The 20,305-nt window shown below is 35.4% G+C and overlaps 1 protein-coding gene across 1 annotated transcript; it reads left to right on the top strand.

The window, feature by feature from the left end:
• The first annotated feature begins 14,175 nt into the window (after window positions 1-14,175).
• Window positions 14,176-15,626, top strand: LOC149266622 (chemocyanin-like). Its single transcript, XM_089408837.1, has 3 exons — window positions 14,176-14,264; window positions 14,746-14,936; window positions 15,196-15,626. Exons 2-3 carry the CDS (start codon window positions 14,747-14,749, stop codon window positions 15,624-15,626), a joined length of 621 nt encoding a protein of 206 aa, XP_089264963.1. The 5' UTR covers window positions 14,176-14,264; window position 14,746.
• The last annotated feature ends 4,679 nt before the right edge of the window (window positions 15,627-20,305 follow it).

Here is a 20,305-nt window from a genome sequence, read left to right as displayed (position 1 = left end):
GTTGAAGTGGAATAGGAGGGTGGCCACCAATATCTACTTGGATCAATGATGGCCCATAAAAACCTCATTTTTGTAGTTGATCCCAAGTGACAATACAATTATCACAGACCAACCACAAAAAATGAGATATTTCCAGCCACAGGTTCTCTTTCCATAAATTCTTCCAGAGTGATGCCCTCTAATCTAGAGGCTCTTCAGCGGGAACATAGTAGGATTCTCTTAGTGCAAACATTGCTTTGGTGGCATAGCCCCATCTAAGGATATTAGGGCCTTCTGATCTATCATTTTTACGGGAATGTAGTTCATTTTCTATAATTTGCCATTGTTCAGAGTCTGGGGGCTTCTCCAAGTCCTCATTTACTTTACATTGTCTCCAATAATTTTTCACTATGGTGCAGTTTAGATATAGATTATAGAGGAATATGTCTCCCAAGTCTTACCTAATATATAGTTTATCCCTTTGTTTCCATGCATCCTGCCAAAATAGGGTCATTTGATGTGTGGGTTCTAACAAGGTCTTGGTTTCAATGAGACAGATTCTAACTAGAGGAGCCTATGGAGGTGGCTTATTTCTTTAGTTTTCCAACTCTCGAGGTTGGAATATTGTATTTTCTTGTCCAAATATCTGATCCTCCTGACAGTCGTCTCGACCACAATTTGACACCTAGCAATCTGTTCATAATTTATGGATTGCTGACACCAAGCCCTCCAAGAAGCTTTGTATTTGTCAAGGTTGTCCACAATACTAAAGTCCATTTCTTGGTGTTTTGATCCCCACTCCAATGGAACTTTTTGAAAATGTTTGTCATTGATTTTTATATTTCTGTACAGGCTACCAGACCTAACAGATAATAAACCCAAATAGAATATAACACAACTTTCAATAAAACCACTCTCCCAGCTTGATTCAAAGTTCTAAAATCCAATCCATTGAGCTTATTTGAGATTTTCTCAATGGTCTCATTCCAATGGGCAGATTTGAGGGAATTAAATTTAGAGGGAAACCAAGGTATTTGGTCACGACATTACCGATATTAAATCCAAGGGTTCTAGCAAGATGAACCTAAACTGAGGACTGGGTATTGAAAAATAAGATGTTGTATTTATCATTGTTTATTAGTATTCCTGAGGTCTACATGAAACCATCAAGGATACCCTTGAATCTTCTAACTTCTTTGAGGGAGCCTGTTCAAAATAACATGATATCATCAATGAATTGTTGATGTGTTAGGGTCAAGTCTTCTCCCCACAATCAAAGACCTTTGATTTGAGAATACTGGGCTGCAAACTTAAGGTAGAGTCCTAGACCTTATACAACTAGGATAAATAAGAAAGGAGACAGAGGGTCACCCTAACGCAGGCCCCTTGAGGGATGAAAACGAGTCAAGGGAGCACCACTTACAAGAATGGAAATGGATGGAAAAAATATGAGATAAAAAATCCAATGGATATGTCTCAGATCAAATCTAAAATTTTTCAATATTCCCATGAGATATAACCAATTAAGACTATCATAAGCCTTGGAAAGATCTAATTTGATCAACATACAAGGGATTTTATGCTTTTTATGGAGTGAACTACCTCTTGGGAGGTGATATTTCCTTCCAGGATTTGTAACCCTTCAACAAACCCTATTTTCTCCAGAGAAATCAATTTGGGAAGAAGGGGTTTTAGTCTTTTCACAATGATGGAGGGAATTATTTTGTAACTAACATTAAATAACGTTATCGGTGTGAAACCTCCAAGTTCATCAGAGTGATTTGACTTAGGAATGAGAGAAAGAAAAGTAGAGTTTAAACTCAGGCTTACCTTTTACTGTATATATGATTCCTTGACAACTTATTGGACTTATGTATCATTGAAATTCCAAGTTACTTAATAGAATCCTATTGTATATCAATCTGGTCTCAATTTTTTGTTCTTCAACATACCTTTCACTACCTCCTCCACTTCTTGTAGGGACACTACTCTCAACAATGCCATGCTTTGGTGCCTACTTATAAGAGTTGGAATATATCTCGTGATGCAATTTATTACCTCCAATATGTCCCATTCTCACTTTGCGAGAATATTTTAGAAATGGTTTACCATTTCCAGTTCCATATCTTTATGATGGGTGGCGTGGTTTCCTTCCACAACTTTTAGTGAAAGCATGCGATTATTGTATTGATTTTTCACCATTGCTTTGTGGAAAATTTTAGTATTTTATTCTCCTTCCCAGAGCCATTGAACCCTCAATTTTTATTTCCAAAGGATCTCTTCCTATTTCTGCCTCTCCTCAAGCTAGCTCAAAACTTTCCCTTCTTCTTTTGCCATCTCTTTCGATAGGCCAAAGTCAATCATTTGCTATTTTATATGTTGTATATTCCCCTGGAAGGTGCATTAATCTGCAAAATATTTCCAAATTCATTCTTGTTCCATGCTTTAATTTCTTGTTATAGGGCTTTTAACTTAAGAAGGAAGATTTGAATTTTGTTTCTTCCCTGCACTGTAATATTTTTCCACTAACCTTCAACTTGACTCATGAAGGAGGGGCCCCTAAGCGAGAAGGCTTCAAATCTAAATGGCTCATTTCTCATGGTTGTTTTGATATCCAAATATAGTATTATTAGCCAATTATTCGAATTGAGACTAGGAAGGATTGAAGCTTTGATAAAGAATTATTTGTTTACCAGTTATTTCAAGGATAGAAACCTATCTAGGAGAGATTCCACTTGGTATCTACATCCACTCTGATTGTTCCATGTGAAAAATCCATTGTTATTTTGTAGATATACCACTCTTAGATATGTAATCAAATCCCTAAATGTTTTGGCTTCTAGGTAAATACATTTAATCCCTTCCTTTTCCTCTTGTAGGGAGGTATTTAGGTTGAAATCAGGCACATACACCCTAACTCATCCTCTCTAATCCTTCTTTAATTTTTAAGGCTTTGCAGGAAGCCTTATTTTTCTCTTGGAACATGAGGCCCATAGACAACCATAAGAAGGACCCACTCTCATCTTCCGATATGTCTGAAGCCACCTGCAATGAGTTGAGGAAAGCTTCCCGAAACTTTGAATACAATTTCTCTTGAGTCCCATAATATCTTTAGGCTTACAACACTTCGTTTTGCATCCAATTCCATAAGTTCATAGTTGATCTTCTGCTAGATGGTAATTTCCTACATTTAGGCTTTGGTCTCTTTCATTTCTTAGATCAAGATTATTGTCGAGTGTTCTTTCGTTCTTTTTTCTTTAAGATCTCATTACTTTCCTCAACTGTTGATGCCTCTTACATTCTAGGTTACAATCTTCATTTCTGAGATTTGTTAAGTTGGCTTAATATCGTTGATAACATTACCATATGTCTTGAATTCACCATCATGTCTCCCACCATTTGAATTGATTCATGCAATTTCTTCTGACTTTTTCTTTTCCCTAAATTTTGTGTGAGTCCCGAATCTTGGTCATTACTTTTCGGGGTGGCCATCACTCCTTGTTGTTGAATTTTCTACTTCTTCCTCTGGGTTTGAAATTTCTAAAATGTTTCTCAATATAGCCTCTTTTTATCCTATGGGATAAATCTCTCATCCACATTTTTCCATTATTGCAGTAGCTTGTTTAACAATAATTCCTTTGTGCTCGTCCTTCTATTGTGCCATCAAATTCCATATTTTCTTGATCTTCTGTGCCCTCTTCCTTGTCATGTTCTTTGAGTTCTCCTTGAGATTTCCTTTTGGGTTTAGGTTTTCTTCGCAGGGATATCATAACTCCATCTGAGATCATTGATTTAGCTGGTTCAATCGATCCTTCTTCCTCTCTTGCCAAAACTTCAAATTTTTGGTTGTTGTTGTGTTTCTTTGTTTGGTTAATTTGGCCAATTTTCTTTAGGGGTTTGGGATTGCATTTTTTATTGACCATTGGATGGAAGCCCTCCCCATCTTCCTGATATTTTTCCTTTTCTACTTTTTCTTCTTGTTCCAATATGATCGGTGGGTTCAAAGGGTAATCTTTAAAGAGGTTTTCATATTAATGGATTTTGTGACAACAAAAAGGGACATTCTCGTAATCTAATAACCATTTCTAGATTTGATCCTAGCACTTCAACTCGATGAATTCCGGGAGTGGCTCAATGATATTCATGTAGATGCATATTCTATCATAATAGGTGTATCTACCACTCTTTTTTGAGTCCACAACTTTTAAAAATCTACTAATGGCGTTCTGAATGACTTCCAAAATTTATGGATACCAAAAATCTATAGGTATGGAGAATAAGTGAACCCAAATCAGGGTAGCCATGGACTTTTCCTGATTTTCGTTGTAGCACTCCTCCGAGAATATAATGAAAAGGCCTACATTGTATAAGAAATATGATCAATTATAAAGAGTCATTTCTTTGTTTTCCAAACTGGTGAAGACCACTTTTGATAAGCCCCTCACTCCTAGCTTCAAGTCTATGTGATGCTTCAGTTGCCATTTCAAATGGATACACTCGATGATTTCTTTTTCCAAGGGCCAAATTCTGATGAATGTACAGATCAATGCATGGTCCTTCACGTATTTCCTGTAACTCTCCAATTTGTTGTTTGGGATGAAAAATCTCATCTTTTTGGGAACTCTTGAAAGGAATTAGCCTCAAATCCTAGCCTTCCATTGAGCCCCCATTACTAATTTTTCATTTCCTCCTCGTGAAGATTGGTCATTACTTACCTTGGCTCCTTGCCCACTACTATCATCAGATACCACATCTCTATAGGAGGGGATCTCTCCCCTCCTACCTTTGTCATTCATCAATTACATTAGACATGACGCAAGTTGAGGAAAATGATGATTAGATGTTAGATCTACAATTTTGTAGTGGGATCCAGAGTTTGCGGAGCATGACCTAGGGCTTCAACCAACCCGATGTTTATCTCTACTTTTATTTTCATTTATTTTGATTAATATATGTATGTGTGTGTTAATTTTTTATTTATACCATAAACACTTAGATTATATAAATTTATTTCTTCATAAACAATTATAGTAAAAGTGTAATATTTCAATAAAAGATAAAAGGTAAATATATAAAAGAAACATATGTATATTAAAAACTATTTTAATTTTTAATTCCTTTTGTCATTTGTTATTTATGAATATATATCATCCATTGTTACTACTCTAGGATGAGTATGGTAGATAATATATACAAGACTTAAGTCATAATTGTTGGGTTGTGTTATATTAGGTTGGGCGAACCTACCTATGGTTTTCGATCCATGGTTTTGGACGCGATGGTTTTCGGTCCATGGTATTGGATGATTCAGCATGTATAAATATGTATTGTAACATTGAAAGGAATATAATGAAAAATCAAGCTGGTAGTCCCGGTTTTGGGATCCAGGGGAAAATCTCTGTGTATATGTGTTTTATGTGTTATGCTCTTGCATTGTTTATTTTTCTGTGATTTAGAATTCATATGCAGGTATTGTTAGGTAAACTTGACACGGGATAGGGTCAAAGTTGACCAGGTTAAACAGTGATGGTTTTGGGGCACATGGTATTGTGCACCCATAGTATTCTACCTATGGTATTATATGTAATGGAGCTTATAAAACGCTGGAAGGACTTAATTGTAATGCAAGACCTGGAAGTGAGCGGTGAAGGCTCACTTGGTCGAATTGGCCAGGGTTTTGGCCAATGCTAATGACATCTTATTAGGTTTGGTTTTTCCTGGATTTGGAGTTTTCCTGGATAAACATTTGTGTTTATGTGTTTATGGTTGTTGATGGTTATTTTTATATTTATTCCTCTCAGTAATTATTTATGTTATGCAGTAAATTTCTTAACAACTGGTATCAGAGCCAGATATTGGCTTCAAAGGGATTCTTTGATGCTAGGGGTTTATAGTGCCTAATGAGATCTTATCAGATCTAGGTCTGGAAAATAATGGTGGAACAATCGTACGCGGAAGAACCTCAAGGAGAATGTATGGAAGATAGTGCTGTAACTGCCAAGGATCACAGTGCATTTGTGATATTTACCGGTTTGGAACATGCTGATGAATTGTTCGGGATTCATGCAGCTATTTAAAGAAGGTTAGTAGAAGAAAATTGTTCATGCGGTTTCAAAAATTGTTTGTTTTCTGCTATGTGAGGCCACCGGTGTTGGAATCTACGAGGTTCTCGTCAGGCTCGCAGTTGGAGTGGTTTGATAGAAGTTTTTGAGCAAATCAAATTGAGAGAGGATGGATCAAAATCGTAGCAGCAACAAGAAAAATAAATAAATAAATAAATAAAATTAATGAAGTCAAAACTATTGCATGTAAATGGGCATACTACTGTAAGACCTAGTAAGGCATGTGTACCCCTTGGTGATCACCGGTAAATTCTGGGTTAGACCTAGGTGATAGGGGGGATGTCATTTAACAATACCCCGAGTAAAAACTCTGAGGGGGGTAAGAGCTAAAGTGAGCAGAATTGTCTCACTTAGCAAGGTTGGCTAGAGTTAGTCAAGGAACCCCAAGTCAAGTTTAAGGGGGGGAATTGTTAGGTAAACTTGACATGGGATAGAGTCAAAGTTGACCAGGTTAAACAATGATGGTTTTGGGGCACATGGTATTGTGCACCCATAGTATTCTACCTATGGTATTATATGTAATGGAGCTTATAAAATGCCGGAAGGACTTCATTGTAATGAAAGACCTGGAAGTGAGCGGTGAAGGCTCACTTGGTCGGATTGGTCAGGGTTTTGGCCAATGCTAATGACATCTTATTAGGTTGGGTTTTTCCTGGATTTGGAGTTTTCCTGGATAAACATTTGTGTTTATGTGTTTATGGTTGTTGCTGGTTATTTTTATATTTATTCCTCTCAGTAATTATTTATGTTATGCAGTAAATTTCTGAACAATTTCTGTATGGGGTTAAAACCTACATTTGGTATTAGAGTTGTTTTGGCTTCAAGGGGACGCCTTTGTTGCTGAGGGGTTTCACTCAGGCCTGTGGTAGACCCTGTTCAGTGGGAGATCTGCGAGATCGATTATGGTGGTGAAAAAAGATGGCAAGCAATGGAAAGATAGAGATCGAGAAGTTCAATGGTCAGAGTTTTGAGTTGTCCAAACTCAAGATGGAGGATCTGTTGGTGGATAAAGATTAGTTGATCGCAGTAGATCCAGGTATTAAACCAACGGGAGTGACCGATGAAGAATGGAAGAAGTTGGATCGGAAGGCAAAGAGCACAATACGATTGTGTGTCTCAGATTCAGTATTGCTGAATGTATCAGGGGAAACTACGGCGAAGGCGTTGTGGGACAAGTTAGGGACTTTGTACCAATCTAAGTCTCTAGTGAATAAACTGTTCCTGCGGAAAAAGCTTTATAACCTGAGGATGAAAGATGGAGACTCGGTGACAGAGCATCTGAACGCATTTAATACTGTGGTAAGTCAGTTAGCATCTGTTGATATTAAAATTTCATATGAAGATAAGTGCATCAGTTTGTTGTGTTCTCTACCAGATTCGTGGGATAGTCTGGTTATTGCAATAGGTAGCAATGCAACTGCTTTGCAGTTTGATGAAATAGTCTCAGCCTTACTGACGGAGGAGATGAGACGGAAAAATATGGAGAGCCAGAATGGTGATGCCTTGTCTGTACGAGGACGGTCCCAGAATAGAAACAAAAATAAGTCATCGAGTGGGAGATCTAAATCTAGAGGGAGATCTAAATCTCCAGGAAAACCTATAAAGGTGGTGTACTGGAAATGTGGAAAGGAAGGGCACTTCAAAAGGGACTATAAATCTAAAGCTCCTGATAAAGGAAAGGGATCTGATGATGCTCCTTCTACAGAGGCGAAAACCACCTCAGATGAAGGTGGGGATGTGTACTTGGCTTCTTCAAGTACACATGTAGATCATGAGGCATGGTTGATTGACTCAAGTGCATCCTTTCACTTCACTCCCCATAGAGAGTGGTTCTGCGAGTATGAGAAATAGGCTGGTGGTGATGTCTTCTTAGGAGATGATAGGAAGGCTAGAATCATTGGTCGTGGAAAAGTAAAGTTGAAGTTGCAAGGTGGAAGGTCTAGAACACTTCCAGGTGTTCTGCATATTCCTGCATTGGCCAGAAATCTGATTTCTGTAAGCAAGTTGGATGATGCAGGTGTAAAAACAGTGTTCGAGAAGGATACCTAACTTGTCGATGGGTGCAACAGTTTTGTGGTTCCTGAAAGTGGAGCTGAAAATCTAGTGGTCTCTGGAGAGAAGACCATGCTGTGGCATCAAAGGCTTGGAAATATTGGAGAGAAGGGCCTTCGAATACTTCATGGTAAAGGTATGGTAGAAGGTATGAGTAATAGCTCTATGGATTTTGATTTCTATGAAAATTGTGTATATGGGAAGCAGAATCGAGTGAGTTTCCCCTCTGGTGCTAAGAGGGCGAAACAGATATTAGAGCTTGTGCACAGTGATGTGTTTGGACCTGTGAAAGTTCCATCACTGGGTAAGTCTGTGTACTATGTATCATTTATAGATGACTTCTGAAGGAATACATGGATATATTTCCTTAAGAAGAAATCTGAAGTCTTTGACAGGTTTAAAGAATTTAAGGCTCTCATGGAAAATCAGACAGAGAAGAAGATAAAGGTGTTGAGGACAGATAATGGTGGAGAGTTTTGCAGTAAGGAATTTGAAGAATTCTGTAAGAAGTGTGGTATAGCACGGCAGAAGACTACTCCATATACACCTCAGCAAAATGGAGTCGCAGAAAGAATGAACAAGACGTTCATGGAAAGGGCAAGAAGCATGCTCAGTGGTGCCGGGTTAGGACAGGAATTCTGGGCAGAGGCGGTGGATATTGCATGTTACATGGTCAACAGGTCACCTTCATCAGCGTTGGAGGATAAGACTCCACAAGAAGTAATGACTGGTAAGAAACCCTCTCTTTCACATCTGAGGGTATTTGGATGTGATGCATATGTACATGTTCCAAAGGAGAAACGAACCAAGTTGGATAGCAAATTTGAAAAGTGCATCTTTATTGGGTATAAGGATGGTTTAAAAGGTTATAAGCTTTGGAACCCAGTCACACGGAAGGTTGTGTGCAGCTGAGATGTGGTGTTCAGAGAGGTAAAAGATGTTATTAAGCATGAAGTCCAACCAAAGGAACTTGAGAAGATAGAGTTTGAGCTAAAGGAGGAAGAATCAGACTCTGCAGTAGAGGAGGAATCAGAAGATGAAGAGCCACAAACTTCGGCTATGAGAATATTAGTTCAAGAAAGAAGGCAGCCAGAAAGGTATAGTCCTTCTGCTTTCTGTTCAAATTTTGCTTTGTCTATTACTGATGATGATCCCAGAACTGTGAAGGAAGTAGTAGATTCAGAGGATGGAAAACTCTGGAAAGAGGCCATGGTTGATGAAATGGCATCTTTGCACAAAAAGGAGGCTTGGGATCTGGTGGAGTTGTCGACTAGAAGGAAACCCATTGGCAGCAAATGGGTGTTCAAAAAGAAGACAAATGCAGAAGGGAAGGTGGAGAAATACAAAGCTCGGTTGGTACAAAAGGATATTCCCAAGTGCCGGGAATTGATTTTGGTGATATTTTTTCTCCTGTTGCCAAGGTAACTTCTATTAGATTACTTTTATCTTTTGCTGCTGCTTTTGATTTTAAGGTAGAACAGATGGATGTGAAGACAGTATTTCTTCACGGGGATTTGGAAGAGGAAATCTACATGAAGCAACCTAAAGGCTTTGCGGTGAAGGGTAAGAAATAACTGGTATGCAAGTTAAAGAAGTCTCTGTCTGGGTTAAAACAGTCACCAAGGATGTGGTACCAGAAATTTGATACATTTATACGGGGACTTGGCTTCACCAGAAGCAAAGCAGATCACTGTGTGTATTTTAAATTGATTGGTGACCGTGTTATTTACCTTGTCTTGTATGTGGATGATATGTTGCTGGTTGGAAATGACAAAGAAATTATCCAAGATTTGAAGACCCAATTGTCCTCCAAATTCGACATGAAAGATCTTGGTGCTGCAAACTATATTTTGGGCATGGAAATTAAAAGAGATCGGGCAAAGAGGAAGCTATGGTTAAACCAGAGGAAGTATGTCGAGACAATATTGCAGAGGTTTAATATGCAGGATAGTAAACCGGTGAAGGTTCCTATTCCTGTAGGTGTGAGGTTATTTGGTGAACAGTGTCCCAAGACACAAGAAGAGGAAGAGGACATGTCCTGTGTTCCATATGCGAGTGTAGTCGGTAGCCTGATGTATGCAATGGTCTGTACTAGACCAGACATTGCACATGCAGTGGGAGTATTGAGCAGGTTTATGTCAAAACCAGGGAAGGAGCATTGGACAGTAGTGAAGTGGGTTTTCAGGTATTTGCGTGGCACTAGTAATTATGGTTTGTGCTACCAAGGAAGACCATGATTGGATAGAGTGTTGGATATTCATGGCTTTGTTGATGCAGACTGGCTGGAGTCTGGATCAAAGAAGATCTACAATTGGGTATGTGTTTAACCTATTTGGAGGTGCAGTCAGTTGGATGAGTAAGAAACAATCTGTAGTGGCACTATCAACTATAGAGGCAGAATACATGGCAGCCACTCATGCAAGCAAGGAAGTAGTTTGGTTGCAGAGATTGTGTTCAAGTATGGGGTTAGTACAGGGAGCTATAAGAATAGACTGTGATAACCAAAGTGCAATTTTCTTGGCAAAGAACCCTGCTTATCATTCAAAGACAAAGAACATTGATGTTTAGTATCACTTTATGAGGGATATGATAGAAGACAAAAAGGTGTTGCTGGTAAAGGTGGACACTTTGAAGAATACTGCAGATGCATTGACAAAATCTGTGAGCTCTGAGAAGTTCTCTTGGTGTAGAGAAACAATGGGCATTTTAGGGCTGGAAAAATGACTAAGCTCTCCTGTGGCCCCCTGTGGAAAGAAAACAACAAGTGGGAGATTGTTGGGTTGTGTTATATTCTTTCCATGACTTACCCACGTAGTGAATCGGGGGGGACGGAGCCCCCCCTTCATTGCGCTGATTGCGTAGCGGGGGGGTGGCAGCCCCCTTTGTCCGAGGGGTTTGAGGGGGGTGGGTAGCCCCCCTCTACGGGGTCCGGGGCAGCACCCCAGGAAAAAATTTTTTGGACCCTATATTAGGTTGGGTGAACCTACCTATGGTTTTCGGTCCATGGTATTGGATGATTCGGCATGTATAAATATGTATTGTAACATTGAAAGGAATATAATGAAAAAACAAGTTGGTAGTCCCGGTTTTGGGATCCAGGGGAAATCTCTGTGTATATGTGTTTTATGTGTTATGATCTTGCATTTTTTATTTTTCTATGATTTAGAATTCGTATGTAGGTAATTTTTGTATGGGGTTAAAACCTACAATAATAATTAAATCCAAAAATATCAACCATGGTAATTTCATCTATGATAAAAATTACTTTGAGCAAGTTTCTTCCTACAAATATTTAGGTACTGACATTCATCATCATCTCAACTAGAATTATAGCAATGAGAAAAAGATTATTGGGGGTTGAGAAGCTTATTATAAGCTTGAAACTAATTGTAAGTCAATTGATATTTGAATTTGGAGTAATAAAAGGGTCCCTTTTGAGACTCTCATCATCCCTGTTATTTTATATGGATGTGGGGTTTCACTATATCTGGAGAGTCATGGAGGAAGATCGAGATGATTCAAAAGCAATTTATAACCTAGAAAGGAAATATTCCCTATCCTATATTCTGAATCGAAGTCAACCTTTCCACCATTGAAAGAATATTATGTTTAGATATTTGATGTACAAAAACAAGCTTTACAGCATGGAAGCCAAGAGGTTTCCCAAAATTGTTTCCAAATCTAGCCAAAACCCCACCTTTGTCTCAACTGTGGATGGCATAAGGATGCCTAGTCTAGGCTCAACCATTGGGGGGTAAAGGAGGAGATCATCTTGGGGAATAAGGATAGTATTAAAAATACTATTACCTTCAAATTTAAGGATGAATTGTGGGATGATACGGAGATAGAGGAGAAAAAGAAGCTACGATATTACAAGCACGAGATCAACCCCACCCTTGCTAACCAAAATTATAACCATGTTTAGACTAGTACTAAAAATAAAATAAACATTGCCAAGATTAAAACTAATTCGCATGAGCTTTGTGGTGAAATCGGGAGTTGGTCTATTCCCGAAACACCCTAGGACCATAGAATCCATCCCCTTTGTGATACTAAGAGGGTTCAAGATGAAAAACAATTTCTCTTAAATTGAATGGCTCTTACTCACATAAATTCTCATTTCCAAAACATTTTCCACACCTCCAACCTTTTCATCTTTTTATGTCCACAAAACTATTATGATCTTGGAGTGCTTCTCTCCCTTCTTTTCGATCATAGAAATAAAAATATTAAAAAAGTCAAAATTAATCAGTGTCTTCACTTACCTTCTTAAGGTCCGATAGACCACATTGGTAATATCATCATCATATATATTTATGTTTTCACATTATATGTAAAAATGAGTTACAACAATTATTAGCATTATATAGTAAAGAGTTACAACTATATATATATTCAAATTTTTTAATATATCTATTTTTTTTTATTTTTAAAATTTTAATTGTTTGATTTTCATAAGCTTTAAAGTCACCAAACTCAAACACTAACAAAACTAGGTGACTTAGGTTTGTAAAAATATTAATCTAATATGTTAAACATTTTTAATGTTCAATTCAATACAAAGATTTTATGACCTAGAAATAATTCTAGTGACAAAACCCTTTTTTTCCTTCCACCTTAATGATGTTAATAGAGAATAATAATTTAATCAAAGTAAAATTATTTACAATTTTTATCATCAAAATTAACTCTCATTCTAAATTTCTACCTATAAAATTTAAATGAATAAAAACTCAAATCCACACCAATCAACCAATCTCTACCTTGTAAATTTTCCATTTATCCATACACACCTCTTCCTTGTAAATTTTCCATTTATCCCTACAAAGCAATTCTTTGTATTTCCATTGGAACAATATAATACAAATTATTAGGTCAAACAAATGCTCCCGAGTGCCATAAAAGGTTATATTAGGAATCAAAACATATTTAAAATAATTCTAAAATTTAAAATTCTCCCCAAAACCTAGAGATAATCTCGTTGACTCAGCCGTGGGACAGTAGTCCATAGTTAAGGAGATACCAAGGTTAAATAAAAGATGATAACTCGATATCATGGTACAAAAGCCGAAACCCTATCATTGTTACCAAATTTGGTCGAACTGGTCCCTCGCAAATTTGGTGATTGGGTTCGGTTAGTGTATTGCGTATTATAGATAAATCAGTTTTGAATATATATTTTATAAATGTGTATTTATTATATAAATAAATTTTTAAATTAAAAAAAATATATTATATTTGAGTTTTGGAAAAAAAGTTTAGAAACCAAAAAATGAATAGCAGATTTTTTTAAATGAATTTTACTTGTAAAATTGTTATATTAATCAAAATTAATTAAAGTTGTTTAAAATTTAAAATAAATAAATAAATAATTAACAAAATACACCAATCTTTCAGATGTTTATTATCCAATTCTTTTTTAATTGAAATTTTTTGATTTGAATTATTATAATATCATACCAAATTCAAAACTGGGTAATTATGATATAAACAACAAAAATAAAATTTAACCAAATATTTTTTCACTAATTACCAACTAAAGAACTCCCAAAAAAAACACGACTCCAAAAACTATTCCATTAACACCATAAAAAATTGGAACTTTCGCATCCCGAGATCGAGCAACACGGTGCGACCTGGCCCAGTGGTTTGATGTCTCTCATTATTAAAATGCCAACCCACGACATTGCACATGGATAGGGCCTTGAAGATTTCCACATACAGTGCCTGGAGTCCTATATATGCAGTCTCTCTGCTCAATATATTAACACCATTAACACCACCAATGGCAGCAAAGATTCTTCCTTTTTGACCTAATACAGTGGCTGTGTGGTAGAAAATCGGAACTTCCGCATCCCAAGATCGAGCATCACGGTGCGAAATGGCCCACTGGTTTGATGTCCCTCATTATTAAAATGCCCACCCACGACATTCGACATGGATAGGGCCTTGAAGATTTCCACAGACAGTGCCTGGAGTCCTATATATGCAGTCTCTCTTCTCAATATATTCGACTTTTCAGATATTTCATTCGTTTGATCCAGAAGGCTATCTAGGCATCTGAAGCAACTATGCCATCAAAACTGCTTCGACAATTCTCAGGAGTATACTGTATTGTGTTTACCTTTCATATATGAGTTTGTCATGGATTGTGATCTTTCATCAATGCTATTGTTTGGATAGTTGATCTTTCATATATTTTTCTGTTAACTTTCTTTACGGTGTTGATGGTTTTTTTATGTTGATTATTTTGCCATTTAAGAAGGTTAGAGAGGAAAAGTATGTGTTGATGGATTTTTTTTATGTTAATTATCTTGGGATTTAAGAGCGTTGAAGATGAAAGTATGTTTGGTTCGATTATTTATCTTATATTCACATTTCATTTAATTTTTAAAATATTTGTCTGAGTGTAAATTTCATTTAATTTTCAAAATATTTGTCTCACTGCGAATATTTTTCTATCTTTTAAGTCAGTAAAATTACACTAATGTGGAAGTGTCATTGATTTTGGATTCTCTTGATCTATTTGTTATTTAGTTGTAGAAGTGTATGTTAATGGTAAATCTGTTGGTTTGTTTGAATTGGATGGCAGAATGGCAGTGATTTCAGTTGTAGGAATGGAGCAACCAAGACTCTGGATTGCAGTGGTAGTGGCAATAATGATGATACCATTTAATTGTTTGGCTACCTACTACACAGTTGGGAACAATTTAGGGTGGAAACCTGGGGTCAATTACACTGCTTGGGCTTCTGGCAAACAATTTGTTGTGGGTGACTATTTAGGTAATTAATTTATGTGACATTTAGTACCCACCAAATCATACTTTCAAATTTCATAAAAGAAAATTGAAATTTGTGTGAGATTTAGTATCCCCAAAAGATACCTTCAAATTTGATAGATGGTATCCAAACAATAAGAATAGGCCGGCCTGGACTCTGAAATAATACACTAATTATAGCAATAGCAAGACGCAGTATAAATTTTGATGATGCAATTGCAGTTTGACTATATTGATACGTATTGCGTATGATTATGATGCAGTGTTCAACTACACGGCGGGCCGCCACAATACGATGGTGGTGCACAAGAGGGCATACGTTTCGTGCAACAGTAGTAATGCATTGGAAACATACACAAGTGGAAACGACACTATTATGTTGAGCAGCACTGGCCACAAGTATTACCTCTGCGGTTATCCCACTCACTGCACGCACGGAATGAGGCTCGCAATCACCGTCGGCAACACTTCGACCAGTTCTGCTCCTTCTCCCAGCCCTACAACTTCCTCGTCTCCTCCCAGCACAACCGCTCCTTCTCCCAGCCCTACAACTTCCTCGTCTCCTCCCAGCACAACCGCTCCTTCTCCCAGCCCTACAACTTCCTCGTCTCCTCCCAGCACAACCGCCACTTCATACCGCTCGGATGGTGTCGTCCTAGGAGCAGCCCTTGTGCTCGCCATGGTCTTGCTATAGGCCGCCAGAGATAATCATGCCGTTAATTTTACAAAGTGCCTCGCGCTTTCGTGGCTGCATATAGATAATTACGACCTTTGTCAAAAGGGCAGTTAGAGTTAGACCTAGGTTGGAAGGAATAATCACTATTATTGTGGGGGTTAGAAATAGATTGAATTGAACCATGCTTTGTTAATTAATAGATTGAATGCTTTGTTAATTAATAGAGTGAATGGAAGGTCCGCAGAGATTTGGTCTTGTGGTTAGTGGATGATTCATAACTGAAGGCTGTTTTTGTGGGTTGGGCGGTTTCTCCTAGAACGATACCATCGTTGTTGTTATTTAACGCGAATACGATACCACCGTTGTTGCCACTTAACACGAATACGATACCACGACTGTTGCCGATTCTGCTAGTCAACAAAAAAAATAGATTGAATGGAAGAATGATTTGTTTATTGATAGAATGAAAAATGATTTGCTTATTAATAGAAAGTTTTGGATCATATGAAATTTTGTTTTCAATTAAAAGTGGAAATAGAAAAATATTTTATTTTAGAATGTGAGGCCGACAACACTGAAAGTTATGCAGCTAGCTCTTGGGATAATTTATTTACTGAGAAGTTTATGGGGAAATTGAGAACTTTTATTTTGAACTTTTACAGAAAAAAGACCCAATACATCAAGTAGATGAAGAAAAAATCTGTCCCATAAATTATATTTAGTGTCATACAGGTTAAAATAATTTATTTTTTTTTTTAATTAAAATATTTTTTTATTAAAAAAATATAACTCTATCATTGATTCCGACAATCAGCTCTTTCATAACATTATAATCAAAACGTAACGTAAATTCTAATCAAAATCTAATTTACATGTGCAATACCTTGAATAAACTTCATGACAAACCGCTTTCAATCCCATAACATTCTAATCAAAATGTAATGTAAATTCTAACCCAAATCTAATTTACATGTGCAATACCTTGAATAAACTTCATAACAAACTGCATTGAGTAGTGGATTCTTGGAAAGTTACACTTTGAACCTAATATAAGACATTTTGAATTTTAAACAAGTAAAATTATATAAATGTGTTTTTAAACTCTCTTTTTTTAAGATTATATTTATTTGATTTTTCTAATATATATAAGTTCAAATTTAAAATATTTATAATTATTTATAATTAAAAATATTAAAATATCAAAATAAACCATAAATATTTGTAATAAGAATAAATAATTATAAGGTATATATTGAAATAAAATGGTAGATAATATCATAATTCATAAAACAAAATTATTAATCTATTTAAAAATTAATTGGAAAAATTTGTTATTTTTCTAATATTAAAAAAATTAAAGGTGAATTTTGTTTAATTAAATAAATTAATAATTGAGAAGAGAGATTCATTTTATGGTGGGGTATGAAGTCATGTGTAAGTATACCTCTGTTCAATTGGGAGTTGAGAGGTGTCCATTTAAAATAGTAATAAACTATTTTTTAAATAATACATGTTGAATTAGTTGTCCATATAACCTGATATAATTTCATGTGAAGTAATTAAAAGTAAAAAAAATACATGTGAGTAAGATGTTTAAACCTTATATTTTTCAAAAATGTTTTAACATGTTATTTAAATAAATTATATAGAGAAAAGGTTAAAAGAAAGTATTTTAATGTTGTATATAATAATATCCAATGTGGGTTATGAATAAAATACTTTAATATGAATTAATATTGGTGTATATTTAAAAATATATTAATAACAAAAAACCATTTTAATGTAAGCTAATAAAATGAGTCAATGCACATGCTATATAGAATATTTTATATATTGTCTTAAAAAATTGCATATATCATTTAAAGCTATTGGAAAAAAAAATAAGTTTTTATGTTAAAACATAGCTTAATCTTTGTTTAGGTATATGATTTCTTTTGTTGAAATCCAACAAAGATTTTTGGACTTAAAATTTAAGTTATGTAATCTCTATAGCATTCAAAAATACAATTTAAACAATGGAAAATTACATATTGTCTCTTGCACTTTAAAATATGTTTAGACGCCCTCTTAATTTATGTTAAATTCGTACATAAAATGAATCTATACTGGTATATTGTATATTGTATATCTATATTAAATCACAATTTAAAAAATCTACTACAATATATATTTTAATTTCTTAAATAATTGTAATTATTTTTTTTAAACATTTTTCATGTAAATAATTCAATTTTTAAATAAACTAATTAATGAACTTTGTTTTGAACTTCCAATATATAAAATAATATGTATATTTACTTACCATATTTATATAGTTGAAATTAAAATATTATTGTCCACACTAATTGTATAAAAATATTTATTTTATTTAAATAAAGTAATAAAATTGAAAAATATTATGCCAATTTCAAAATATAATTTTATGAAAAAAATTAAAACAATTACACTGAATAACATCACTTTTCGGGACAGAGCCTGCAGTGGAATAGGAAGTACAACATTAGTGTTCCAATGGGATAAACTATAAGCCTGGCATGACATAAAGAATGACCTAATCAAAACGTTCCTGAAGTCGAAGTCTGAGTAGCAGAGTATTGCAAAACTAACCAGACCAAGCAAGCAGTTGGAGAATCCATGTGGGATTATGATCAGAGGTTAAAAGACCTTTTGGGCATATTAATTATTTATTCTTTATAACAAAATTGCGCATATTTTATTAAGAATATCCATAAGAAAAATATCAAAATGTTCCTTTGTCTTGATGCGTTGTGGTTGGATCTTCGTACCTATCTATCTGTCGTGCGCAGGTTTTTGTCCTTGTGGCTAATTTGTTGCCATCTTATTGGTTTTTTTATTGTTGGGTGATGTGGGTGGTGATATGTTGAAGTTTTAACCAATGTTGTATTTTTCCTTAATTCACCACCTAATGGAGCTTGATTGGTATCTGGTACATTTTGTTGTGCATGCAGTTGTTACTTATCTTCCAATATTACTTCAACCATGGATTCTTCATCTGATGTGTCAGTACCTACAACATCTTCTGCTTCAGCCTTGGACTCTACCTATTTATTGATGGAAATATCCTGTAATGTAATTTTCTTCTTTTTATGCCAGAGCTTCAGGAATTTCTTCTGTGCATTAATATTGATAGTACCAATAGATTCCATCCAAGGGTATCCCAAAACAACATCCACATTATCCATATCTAAAACATAAAAATCAGAATGCAATACATACTTATCCATAGAAATTTTCAAATCTTTATAAACTTGCACCTGCTCATTATTAACTTGTATGTGCTCCATTTATTTGGCTGGTACTTGCAATCTTTTTGCCAACTTAACATTTATAAAATTTTGCTTGCAACTAGGATTTATAGACACAATGATCTTCTTTTTATGAATACTTCCATGAACCTATAATAATGATATACATGTAGAAAATAACCCCTTACATGTCTCATTCCCCTATTTTCTAGCATAAGACCATTTGTCCAAAATGATTTTTTCAAATTCTTTATCTGAAAGTTTGGACAACTTCTTGTTGTAAAGTGAGTGCCACCATATGGCAGCCTCATCTTTCAGCCCAAGGCATAATAAACCTCTCAAATGTATCAGAATTGTTCTCTTCAAATCTTTTAAGAATTCTTTAATAGTCGGACCATTATCTTTCACTGTAAAAAAATACTTGCTAGAAGCCATGAATAGGGTTTTGAAAAAAATCACTTACTTTGGCAAAAATTTAAAATGGACACAACTCAATCAATATTGCTCAGAATCCTTATTATAACCTGTTTTGAAAATGAAACAACCATTCTGCATCTTCCCATGTGATAGAAATCCCGATCCAGGCACTTTGAAATTTTCGATTTGCACTAAAACTGTCCCGCCATCACAAAAAATTCTGAAATAAAAAATAAATAAATAAAAAGGAGCTGATTTTAAATCAGTGATATCTCCATTATCCGAACTCCGATTCAACCAATTGTCTTTTTCAATTTGGGTAATTTTTCAAGAGGATCCCAAATCTTCAATTATTTTCTCAAAATTCTTCACCAAAACAACAAAAATTAACTGGAGATTCGTCGTCCACGAATTTTCGTCAGAAAACTTTATGTAATGCAACTGATTTTTTAAATTAGCGATATCTCCCTCACCCCGACTACGATTCAGCCGATTTTTTTTTCAATTTGGGTATTTTTTTGCAAAGAGTCCAGATCTATAATTCTTTTCTACAAACTTTTCCCCAAATGTTTCAGATCTGATCTGAAAACTCTTCGCCGCAAAAAATTCCTACAAAAATGAATAAAAAATTCTCCCTACTTTGCCCAAGAAAGTGCTCTGATACCACTTGTAATAAATCTAGCCTGCAAATAGGTGAGAATACAAATATACCAAGAAATAATAAGAGAGAAATAGATAAACTTTATATCTTTATTAATATCAAACCCTTAAGGTAGGGTAACACCATACAATCACTCCTTAAGGAAGGAGAACACTCCACAAACCATATGTTTGCCAATACAATAATCCTTGATATATCTCCATGGGGAGTCTCTAGCCTCTATATAGGCTTCATACATACAATACCATGGGTCATTACCATGTGCCTCTCAATACCATATATCTAATACAATGGGCTTATCACATTATTTCTAACTATTTGTGGTCCCTTACATGATGTGGGTTAACCACTTT

This window comes from Pinus tabuliformis, chromosome 6, assembly GCF_031772625.1.
Source record: "Pinus tabuliformis cultivar Carrire ecotype Pingquan chromosome 6, CPIR1, whole genome shotgun sequence".
Taxonomy (NCBI): Eukaryota; Viridiplantae; Streptophyta; class Pinopsida; order Pinales; family Pinaceae; genus Pinus; species Pinus tabuliformis.
The sequence above is the reverse complement of the archived record's forward strand: the minus strand, read 5'-3'. Positions and strand labels throughout refer to the sequence as shown.

Bases quoted from the DNA above. Each gene is read 5' to 3' on its own strand.
- LOC149266622 (XM_089408837.1), top strand. From the start codon at position 14,747: ATGGCAGTGATTTCAGTTGTAGGAATGGAGCAACCAAGACTCTGGATT. The intron at 14,937-15,195 runs GTAATTAATTTA...ATTATGATGCAG, and splicing joins TGTTGTGGGTGACTATTTAG to TGTTCAACTACACGGCGGGC.